Raw genomic sequence first — 11,035 nt, forward strand, 5'->3', positions numbered from 1 at the left:
GAAAAAAATATTGATATATAACATTTTTAGAGCACTTTTGGGGCGGGACCATTTTTGGTCCCGAGGTTCACGAAAGGGTGGGATTTTGAGGTTCGACCAGGGTTAACAGGATGAGTTTTCACATGATTGAGCCGCTCTTAACTCACACCTGTATTGATCACAAGTGTCAAACAGAAAATGAGTCAACTATGACTTGATGCAAGACTGTGCTGCGATAACTGAAAGGATCCATTATGTAAAGAGGTTAGCGTCACATTAACTTAAATCACAGTATGTTTTACATAATTGAAAAAATGATTTCCCTTTCAGAGCTTTCCCTTAACATTAGCGACCTCTGCTGGTTACCATTGAGCATTACAGGTTGTTTTTAAAAAGAAAAACTGATGGAAAATTATGTGCAGACCTTACAAGCTTTCCAGTTCCAAATAGTCTTTTATTAAATTGTTATTGTAGTATACATTGTTTGGGGGGAGGGGAACTATTTTTTGCAACAAGACACTATTTTGTGTCTTAAAGTTTAACATGAAAGAACAATCGAACATAGAAAAGACAGTGAGCAGATCACAGTTCTGTAGGGTTAATTATCTCTCCGTTTTTTCCCAGCTCATGTAAAACTATTAATTAACTGCACGTATAACCCAGTGGGGAAGCTTTTCAAAGCGCTGAGTCATATTATTCAAGGCCACCGTCTATTTGCCATGCAAGCAGAGCCCGGTGTAGTCAGGTTACAGGAACAATAACAAAAACCTCTCACTACACTTATTACAATAATTAGAAACATCTACCTCTAATGCCTGTACAGATTTTTTTTAATCTATCAAGCAAATTAAAACTCAGAATCTGTGGAGTGTAACGCAAATAAGGTCAATTAGAAACTGAAAAACGCATTATGTGTCCAGTCTTGGTGGATAACAGATGCTTAATCCTAAAACAGACTGGCAAGGCCTCGGATGAGAGGTGAAAGGTAAGGCAAATGGAGTGGTGAACATACAGTACAAGACCCATGCACAAGATCACAATGGCACGAACTTTTTCCTCTGCTCTCAAACTTTACATCTAATCAAATCAGTTTGCTAGCTGGCTGCTTTCAAAGCCTGCCAGGATTTTAATTGCAAATTTGTTTGTTCAGTCATAAAAAAAGTGCAGGTATTTTGTAAAACTGAAATTCAAAAGGGCAAAAAGAAAACTTTATTTGGAGATAGTGTATATAAAACAGATTTGTCAAATATTGAACAACTCCCGGTTGCCAAACTCCTTTTCCTATACAGTTAAATCATTCATGTACATAAGTCTACCTATATTGCTGTAAGTGTATTAAATTACAGATTTCCATACATGTTGTCATTTTACATCTGTGTCCCATCGCCCTCAAACGGAAAAGGTTTGAAACCATACTATTTTTCTGATACAAATACACCTTGAAGTTTGAGAAGCTCGGTAATAATGAGTATTTAACAATCCCACAGTGAGAAAAACTGCGTAACACACTGAAAATATGGCTTCTGTGTGTCCCGGTACAGCTGAGAAAAACCTCACTGACTGTTGGAGCCTCACTTAGGAAACTAAATGGTGATTTTAATGCGTAAAAGCTTGTTCGCCACCGAGGTGGCGCAGCCCGCTATACCTGTCAAACTGGTCTGAGACGGGACTGAGCGACACAGTGGCAAAGATCACAACGACAGTGTGTCCAAAGTAGAATAAAGGCATGTACTATAAATATCAATCAAACCCAAAACCTTCAGAAAAATCAACACTTAAGATCTAAATGTGAACATATTAATTACCACACAGACAAAAGGAAAAGGTTAAACTTCAGTGCGATTTTAAATAAGGAGCGAGAAGGGGTGAATACCCACATGATTGTTTAAGATTTTATCCAACGTGCCAAATAGAAGAAATGAAAACATGTGGCGCTAAAAAGTACTCTCTCTCATTAGCTGGTCACAGCTATATAAATGAGGTAATAGATTACATGTATGTTTAATATTTGTGTAAAATTACTTCACCAAGAAAGAGGGAGGAGAGCTACCCAAATCTGATTCAGAGCCTTGAACAATTCCTATTTCCTGTTCTGAGCTGTGTAGGTGACACAGGCCTGTTTATGTATATCAGGTTAAAGCAGTTAGGTCTTCTTCTTCAGCTCCTCAAAGCGCCGCGTCAAATCATCAAAGTCAATGTCATCCGAGCTGGTGTTGCTTCTGCCCAAGGAGGATGTTGGGAGTGTGTCAGGAACAGATGGGAGTTCTGGAAGAGCGTTGTTGTCATAAATCTGAGCCGAAGGAGCGGGACCTGGAGAGTAACAGGCATTAATTATTTAGGAAAATGTTTGGCAGGTGAGCATTTTAAGGATAACTTAAGTCCTACCCTACTCTATTTTCCCACCTTGTTAAAATCTACTGCAAACAAGACAGATTAAAATAAATAAACAAACGAGGTCTGTTCCACAGACCTCCCCCACCTGTGAGCTGCACTCTGTAACCTTTGCTTTCATTAGTATGAGCCTCACCATCCTTCTGCAGCAAATACACATCAAAGCAGCAAATCTGCTTCCAACAAGCACACTGCCATGCTAATAATGCTCAATTTGCACAATAAATTACAAGATAATTTTGTCAAAGAGTTACGTATATATATATGAAATGTTTTAAAAAATTATTTCATGTGGGTAGAGTTAAAAGATTTAAATACTATTCAAGACTAACTGGCACAATGTGGGTTATAGTTATTTCAGTTGATTCGCGACAATAAGAAAACAAACTATTCCCCTCTCATCATTTAAGTGCTGCTGATTGTTGACAGAACTCACCTACGCCCTGGGAAGGAACAGAAGGTTTTTCAGTTAGGTCGTCAATCTGAAACAAACAAATGTGTTCGTGATGAACTCATCCCCATATTTAAAAACAAAAATATACATATATTTGTTAGTATTAATAAGATTTTGATTAATACTTCATTTATAAAAGGCAGATGCAAAAACAAAACAAAAAACAAAAAAGAAAAGAAAAATGGAAACCATCACCTTTAGTGTGCAACACTAAACATGATTTTTGGTAAAGGGCCTCAGTTATCGCTTCTTTCAGTCCCGCTAAGAAAAGCTGATCAGGTCATAGTTAGTAGGTTAAAGTTGGCCAATTTCATGCTACCTACATCCGTGCAGATGAACCTGAATCTGGGCCTACTCTGAGAAATAATGTTAAAGTATGGAGGACAGGCAGAACTGTAAGCAAGCCGAATAAACAGTTCTTCCCTGAGTGCTTCCCTGCCCTGTCCGTCTGTCCATCTTTGGAAACATGAAGGGGGCATGGATGGAGGGGAAGGGTTCAGTCGTACAGACTTACAGACTCGTATGTAGGGGGAGAAGTGGGCAACTGAGGTGGCTGCCCTCCTCCCATGGGGGGCTGGAAGCTGTTGTAGGTTCCAACGGGTGCATGAAACTGTTCCTGGGGGTAAGCAAAAAAAAAAAGTCAAACAAGTTTGAGGAAGGTAGTACATATTACACTACAAGGTCAAAAGTATTGGGCCATACCCCTTTTGTGAACATTTGTGATTGAATGGGTCATTCACTGTCACTGAACAGGTACTGTAATACAATGTTACCAGGTTAACAAGTCAGGCTGTTAAATGAGTCACTAAGACTGCTGACTCAATAACTATAGAGTTCTAACATCTGGCATTAACATCAGCCCAAAAACTGCGTGCCAGGAGCTTCATGATATGGGTCTTGATTGATTCCAATAGGTGTAGGTAGCCCAGTACTTTTATCAATATAGTGTATAGTTCTCATACAGAGTAAATACAACAAACTAGAATCTATTTCATCCTGGTGATCTTACTGCCATTAAATTGTCCTCAAAACAACATGCTTCAAAAGTCAGAAGCAGCTGTGAAGGAGTTTTCATACTGTTAAAATGTAACAAAATATACTTCTTTTTTTTTTAGAACAAGTGCTGTAAATGCTCCATGCCATCTATGCCTTTCAGAAATGGATGAAAAGCTGAGGGGTCACTGCCAGTAGTAACAATTTGCTAATTTCTTTAGATATTCTGAGAACCAAAAACAAAATTCCATCCAGATACACATGTAGCAATATCCTGAAAATGAGCATAACATTATCTGCATGTCATTACAAGGCAAAGTTAAAAAAAGTGTTTTTGTTTTAATATCAGTGAAATGTTCACGTTAAATCTGTAACAGAAAGTAAAAAGCAACACAATATTATTCAACTAAATCATCGTCTTTAAAAGGAAACTCTTACAGCTCCATTGGGAGGTGGATAGTTGAAAGCTGTTGGCATTGGCATAGCCATAGGCATGGGCATAGGCATATGGATTCCAGGAGCTAGAGGAGCTGTGAATCCTCCACCACCTCCTCCTCCAAACTTCCTGTCATTGTCGACATCAATCAGGTCTGCCTCCTCCCCAGTACACACCTCGGGCTATCCGGAGAAGTAGCGGATGGTAAATAAACAAACAGAGGGCAAAATTTCCAACTTTCACATTGAGTAACAACAGATTCTTTGCTGCTTACCCGGACCATGGCGTCAGGTTCATAGGGGACATTGTAGTTCTTTGCGATCTCTATCAAGTAGCGCTCGACCAAGATCTTGGGAGGAGCTTCAACACTCAGTTTGTGCATCAGCTGAAATCAGATATTTGATTAGATGTCGCTAAGAGCACACTAGACAAAAGATTCATACATTCCTATACAAGCTTGTGGACAGTCACTGGGGAAAAAAAATTACCCTGTCGTTGACTGTGCCAATCTGGTTTGTCCTGCATAGCTTGCCGTACTCCTTGCTATATTTTGCACACAGCTGTTCAGACACCTGAAAGAAGATTTTAGAAACAAGATTGTCAATACTGACTTGAAAGGAATAGATGTAAATACCAAGTGTTTATTATCACTGGAGACAAAAAAATTTTAGATAGAACTTACAATTTTTAGCTCAGACACCTCTGACTGCAGACGAGGAGCTGCCCAGATGAGAGTGGACACTGCTTCCTGTAAGCCTGGATCTAGTTCTCTAATAATGGATAAACAGCAACCGTGTTAACAAGGACGGACACTGAAGGTAAGGAATTTACAATGCTCAGTACTCACTTCATGGACTGAATGAGGCCAAAGCGAGTCAACAGCAGGTCACAGTAAAGCTCTAAGATCTCCATGGCTTCAACCAGATAGTCCTCTCTGATGATGTGCTCCACACGGATCCGTGCCCGCTCATCCTTACCTGATGACAGGTAATCTGCAATCTCTTTCCTGGCCTTCTGAGCAAGCTCAGCTTTATATTAAATTTGGCAATATGGGAAAAGGAAAAAAAAAAAACATTAGAACTACTTTACAAATAAAGAGCCACTTCAGCTATTGGAGAGCAGCACAGTGACTCACTTTTCTTTTTCTCAAGGAGTTTGAGTCGGTTGATGACCAGTCGGAGATTGACTCTCAGCCTCTCTGATTTGAAACCTCCTCCCAGCATGATGACGGACAGCCTTTGGACAGGAGAGAGGAGAGGGGAAATAAGTGAAGACGACCTATGGAGCCCATCTAACTTACCATCTCTGATCCAGTGAGTCACTCAATCATGTGAGCATGACCAACCCATCGTAACACAATGACTCCGCACATTCACGCGAAACACAACACAAACACACACACGTAAACAAGGTCAGGAATAAACATAAGTTAGTTACCAACACAAAGTATTAAACTACCAACGACTCAAAACATTAGCTTTAGCTTGACGCCGAGAACAGGTAACAAGAAGGCCAACCATGCTACTTTAAACGATACCGTCTTATCGTGTCCAGTACCGTTTTATCCATTAACATTACAATCATTCATTTTTAAAAACCCGAGCCGGTGCTTGTGTGAACAAATCTGCTAGCTACAGCCTTTGCTTTGTTAGCAGTCTTCTGTTATCGTTTGTGCTAGCTACCGACCTAGCTCCGTCGTTTAACGTCAACAAAACCAAGTAAAATACACTGAAAGACTTTAAGAATTCAGATAGTTTCGAAATAGTTTAACAGGTTAAAAAAAATGCCAGAAGCTTACCTGTAAATACGAGTCGAGCGCACACACCAACTTATTTGAGTCTTGTTTCGTCGCTCACTTCACTTCCGTGATTATCTCCAGTGACGTCATGGGGAATAACCCAGGGGCGGGGTTGCTGTCCGAATCAAAGGAGCGTCAATCACAGGTGCAGGTGTGACCCAGTTGTCAGCCGATGACGTTACTTTTTCCTTTTCTTTTCTTTTTTTTTTTTTTTTTTTAAATATGGCCCTAATACTTCTTCTTATAGATAAATAAAACAGTTTGTATGCTATTTTAGAAATACCGCAGCTGTCCACAGTACAGGGTGAACCAATTAGTTTAAATTCTACCTAACACAGAAAACTCCAAAAGTTAATAGTTAACAGAGGTTAAGTTAGGTAATGACATCAACACCCTATATCAGGTGTGCATAATTATTAGGCAACGTCCTTTCCTTTGGCAAAATGGGTCAAAAGAAGGACTTGACAGGCTCAGAAAAGTCAAAAATAGTGAGATATCTTGCAGAGGGATGCAGCAGTCTCAAAATTGCAAAGCTTCTGAAGCGTGATCATCGAACAATCAAGCGTTTCATTCAAAATAGTCAACAGGGTCGCAAGAAGCGTGTGGAAAAACCAAGGCGCAAAATAACTGCCCATGAACTGAGAAAAGTCAAGCGTGCAGCTGCCAAGATGCCACTTGCCACCAGTTTGGCCATATTTCAGAGCTGCAACATCACTGGAGTGCCCAAAAGCACAAGGTGTGCAATACTCAGAGACATGGCCAAGGTAAGAAAGGCTGAAAGACGACCACCACTGAACAAGACACACAAGCTGAAACGTCAAGACTGGGCCAAGAAATATCTCAAGACTGGTTTTTCTAAGGTTTTATGGACTGATGAAATGAGAGTGAGTCTTGATGGGCCAGATGGATGGGCCCGTGGCTGGATTGGTAAAGGGCAGAGAGCTCCAGTCCGACTCAGACGCCAGCAAGGTGGAGGTGGAGTACTGGTTTGGGCTGGTATCATCAAAGATGAGCTTGTGGGGCCTTTTCGGGTTGAGGATGGAGTCAAGCTCAACTCCCAGTCCTACTGCCAGTTTCTGGAAGACACCTTCTTCAAGCAGTGGTACAGGAAGAAGTCTGCATCCTTCAAGAAAAACATGATTTTCATGCAGGACAATGCTCCATCACACGCGTCCAAGTACTCCACAGCGTGGCTGGCAAGAAAGGGTATAAAAGAAGAAAAACTAATGACATGGCCTCCTTGTTCACCTGATCTGAACCCCATTGAGAACCTGTGGTCCATCATCAAATGTGAGATTTACAAGGAGGGAAAACAGTACACCTCTCTGAACAGTGTCTGGGAGGCTGTGGTTGCTGCTGCACGCAATGTTGATGGTGAACAGATCAAAACACTGACAGAATCCATGGATGGCAGGCTTTTGAGTGTCCTTGCAAAGAAAGGTGGCTATATTGGTCGCTGATTTGTTTTTGTTTTGTTTTTGAATGTCAGAAATGTATATTTGTGAATGTGGAGATGTTATATTGGTTTCACTGGTAAAAATAAATAATTGAAATGGGTATATATTTGTTTTTTGTTAAGTTGCCTAATAATTATGCACAGTAATAGTCACCTGCACACACAGATATCCCCCTAAAATAGCTAAAACTAAAAACAAACTAAAAACTACTTCCAAAAACATTCAGCTTTGATATTAATGAGTTTTTTGGGTTCATTGAGAACATGGTTGTTGTTCAATAATAAAATTATTCCTCAAAAATACAACTTGCCTAATAATTCTGCACTCCCTGTACTTGAATTCCACTTTTGAAAAAAAATAAAATAAAATGAAGAGCTGCTTTTCACTGTGAAATTAATCGTTTCCAGTCTGGGAAATTACATGTCTTTGATCTATAAATACAGTCTTTACAAAAAGATATCAATTAATATCCATTAGTGAGAGAAGTACCTACTTTATTCAAGGTTTAGAGGCTATTTTATATTATTTGCATAGTTCCCACACTACAGAGTGAGCACAATACCCAGTTGTCTGCCCAGAATGATTCAGAGGATCACTAGCTTACATTTTATAAGAGTGTCAAGAGATAAGACTCCCTTAGAAAATGGCTTAATATTCAGAGGACCGTCTAAAGCCATGTGTCTCTATTCATACAGAGGGATATGGGAAATGAGCAAAAACCAAACAGAGTACCAGCACATCTGGAATCCTGATTATTTTTAATCAAAATGTTACAAGAATTTCAGACATAACATTTATTTTGCATTTTCATAAAAATATATACAATAAATCATTGCTAATCCCTAACAAACCATCACAGCTATTATAACTTGAGTTTGCTAACAGAAACCTCTTTGTTTTTCTTCTTCTTTGAAGGCTGGTCCTTTGCGCTTTTGATCTGACTTTTGACCTGGTCCTGCAGCTGAGAGAAGAACGCTTGAGAGGACCGCAGAGCCTTGTCCTTCCCCTCGTCCTGAAACAGGAACACTTGGTTAGTAAAGTCACCTCAGGAACATCTGCAGCATAAAGTAGGAATTTGTGTAATGTTTACAACAAAAGCCTTCCTTAAAGGTGTGGTGTGTCTGAGAAGTGGAAAAGGCTGACTAATTGTTTGCTAAAAATAGATTACCCAGTCTGTGATGGCACTACATAGTTAAAACATGAGTTAATCCATAAAGCACAACCTGCTGAAGTTCAAACTGTGCATCAGAATGAGGAACACCGGTGACTTTGAACGTGACACAGTCGTTGACTCTGAGAATATTCTGAAGCTGCTGATCTACTGGGATTTTCCCCAAACAATGTCTAGTATTACAGAGAATGGTCCGAATAAGATCAAAATATCCAGTCAGCAGTAGTTCCATGTGTGAAAATGGCATGTTGATGTAAGAGCATAACGAACTGGTAGGAAGGCAACAGTAACTCACAGAACTGCTTGCTACCACTAAAGCCCCGTTTCCACTGGTACCTACTCAGATCGACTCGCAACAGTTCGCCACAGTTTACCAGTGATACAAGCAGGTACAAAAGTGTGACGTCGTCAGACTACTTGCCACCGATTGGCCACACACATTAGGTGGTACTCGATTGTATTGGAAAACCAGTCGATCCCAATCAAGTCGTGGCGAACAGTGGCAAGTCGATCCATGTAGATACTAATGGAAAAAGGGGCTTAAGGTATGCAGAAGAGCATCTCTGAACGCACAACTCGTTGAACTTTGAAGCAGCAGAAGATCACACTGGGTGCTGCTCCGGTACGGACATGAAACTGAGGCTGCAGTTTTCAGAGGCTCAAGAAAATTGAACCACAGAACATTGTAAAAATGTTGTCTCGTCTGATGAGTCTTGATTTCTGCTGCATCACACAGATGGTTGCGTGGCTGGTTATAAACAACATGAAACAGGGCTGTAGAGTGTGACCAATTTGGTCGCAAATGTGACCTAATTTCTCAATGGTGTGACTAAAAAAACATCCTAGGTCGCACCGGTGCGACCAGGCGTTCGAGTTACTAAAAAAAAAAAAAAAAAAAAAAGTCTCCACAACTCTGAAAGTCTCTGTGTGGCCAACAGCAGACAACAATGATGCCAAAATCATGGTCTAAACCAATCTGAGGTAGTCAAGGGCAGAACCTCTCAGATGATGTCAGTGAAGCACCTTAAGCACAATAACTTTTTCAGTACCGTATTTTTCTGACTAGAAGGCACACTTAAAATCCTTTAATTTCCTTTGTTTATAAAAAAAAAAAAAAAAAAGCATCACATTGGTGTTTAGTGATATTTAGACTTAGTTGTATCATATGAATAATGATTACTTTCTCCTGTGTGCATCTTTAAAGCACTTCCAAACATTTCTAACGTTGATCTGACAGAACCCTGAGCAGGTTGATGACGACTTCCTATCGAGAGCAGCAGAGTGAAGCGAGATCAGGCACTCACCTTGAGTATCGTCGCTTTGCCTCCTTTTGTGACTTTCTTGAGGGTTTCTGTCACTTGAGCCTTCGATGGCTTTTTGTTCTCCTCGGTTTTATTGGCCTCTTTAAGTTTCTGTTTCTTTTCCTTCTCTTTGATCTTCAGTCGCTTAACCTTCTTTTTGTTGCGCCTCTCACGTTTCTTGTCTGTTGATGTCTTCTCTGTCGCTCCCAGCAAATCTCCCGCTTTGTTCTTCTCCTTTGGTTGGAGGAGAGGATTGTTAGACAAAATCCTCATATGAAAATAATGGACTTCTGTACATGGATTGAAGACTAACCTTGATTTCTTCTGGTGCGAGTAGCGTAGCATCACTAGTGCTGACAGGAGCCACCTCCTCCATTGTAATGGATGGCAAATTAGACACCACTTTGACCTCAGGAACGGGCTATGGACAAAAGCAAACATGAATACAAAATGAATCAGAAACCTTTTACCTTTCACAGTACAGCACTGTGTAAATATACATTCAGTTTATCCAACGATAATTACAGCTTAAATTAAAGACTACAATCACGTTGGGACAGGTTTTTAAAGAACCATGCACCTGAGAAACTGCAGAGTATCTAGTTTTAGTCACTGCTAGCAGGAAAAACTCACCGGCTTAGGTGTGAAGTGGAAGTTGGAAAGAGCATCTAACTTTAGGAAGAGTGTGTCCATAAGCTTCTGAATTTCTACATGGGCTGGGTTCTCCTCCTCCTCCGTTTTTTGCTGAAATGACAAAAGATGATAATAATAATACAATGAATATTTGAGGAAATGCTTCATATGTGTCAAAGTTCTAATGAAAACAAGAAAAAAAGTCAAACCTGATTCTGCTTGAGATATTCTTGCTCATATATTTCTGCTAAACTCTGCTTGCTCTTCTCATGGTCCAACGTGAGCCTCTTCTTGTACTCAAACACCTCCTCCTTAGGCTTCTCTTTGCGAACCACGTCATCGAAAGCCTTCCAGAAACACAAGTATAAGTAACTAGGTTATTCATTATAATACCGTATTTTCACGACCATAAGGCGCACTTA

The 11,035-nt window shown here is 40.1% G+C and overlaps 2 protein-coding genes across 3 annotated transcripts in view; both read right to left on the reverse strand.

The window, feature by feature from the left end:
• Window positions 1-412: 412 nt before the first annotated feature.
• Window positions 413-6,176, reverse strand: ist1 (IST1 factor associated with ESCRT-III). 2 transcript variants are annotated; one of them, XM_005937199.3, is made up of 10 exons: window positions 6,052-6,176; window positions 5,389-5,489; window positions 5,101-5,281; window positions 4,936-5,023; window positions 4,742-4,825; window positions 4,528-4,638; window positions 4,256-4,435; window positions 3,339-3,440; window positions 2,807-2,813; window positions 413-2,289 (listed from the first exon to the last, which is right to left on the reverse strand). In XM_005937199.3, exons 2-10 carry the CDS (start codon window positions 5,474-5,476, stop codon window positions 2,123-2,125), a joined length of 1,008 nt encoding a protein of 335 aa, XP_005937261.1. In that variant the 5' UTR covers window positions 5,477-5,489; window positions 6,052-6,176; the 3' UTR covers window positions 413-2,122. The 2 variants fall into 2 exon arrangements, with proteins under 2 accessions (XP_005937261.1, XP_005937260.1); XM_005937198.3 differs by having other exon boundaries at window positions 1,166-2,289; window positions 2,807-2,852.
• Window positions 6,177-8,228: 2,052 nt separating this feature from the next.
• The window catches only part of mphosph10 (M-phase phosphoprotein 10 (U3 small nucleolar ribonucleoprotein)), an 8,865-nt gene continuing 6,058 nt past the window's right edge, over window positions 8,229-11,035 (reverse strand). The window contains exons 7-11 of the mRNA XM_005937197.3: window positions 10,823-10,960; window positions 10,614-10,724; window positions 10,294-10,401; window positions 9,984-10,214; window positions 8,229-8,520 (exon numbers count right to left, since the gene is read on the reverse strand). Of these exons, the coding sequence (XP_005937259.1) occupies window positions 8,371-8,520; window positions 9,984-10,214; window positions 10,294-10,401; window positions 10,614-10,724; window positions 10,823-10,960 (738 nt within the window). The 3' untranslated portion in view covers window positions 8,229-8,370. The remainder of the gene's footprint in view (window positions 8,521-9,983; window positions 10,215-10,293; window positions 10,402-10,613; window positions 10,725-10,822; window positions 10,961-11,035) is intronic.

This window comes from Haplochromis burtoni, unplaced genomic scaffold (assembly GCF_018398535.1).
Source record: "Haplochromis burtoni strain Fernald_Lab_line unplaced genomic scaffold, NCSU_Asbu1 Contig_59, whole genome shotgun sequence".
NCBI lineage: Eukaryota > Metazoa > Chordata > Actinopteri > Cichliformes > Cichlidae > Haplochromis > Haplochromis burtoni.

What these genes read in the sequence shown, in the direction of transcription:
- ist1 (XM_005937198.3), bottom strand. Translation starts at nt 5,476, where the DNA reads ATGCTGGGAGGAGGTTTCAAATCAGAGAGGCTGAGAGTCAATCTCCGA. An exon ending in AACCTGACGCCATGGTCCGG is followed by an intron (nt 4,436 to 4,527) that starts GTAAGCAGCAAA and finishes TTCTCCGGATAG; the next exon opens with CCCGAGGTGTGTACTGGGGA. An exon ending in CTCCCCCTACATACGAGTCT is followed by an intron (nt 2,853 to 3,338) that starts GTAAGTCTGTAC and finishes TGTTTGTTTCAG; the next exon opens with ATTGACGACCTAACTGAAAA.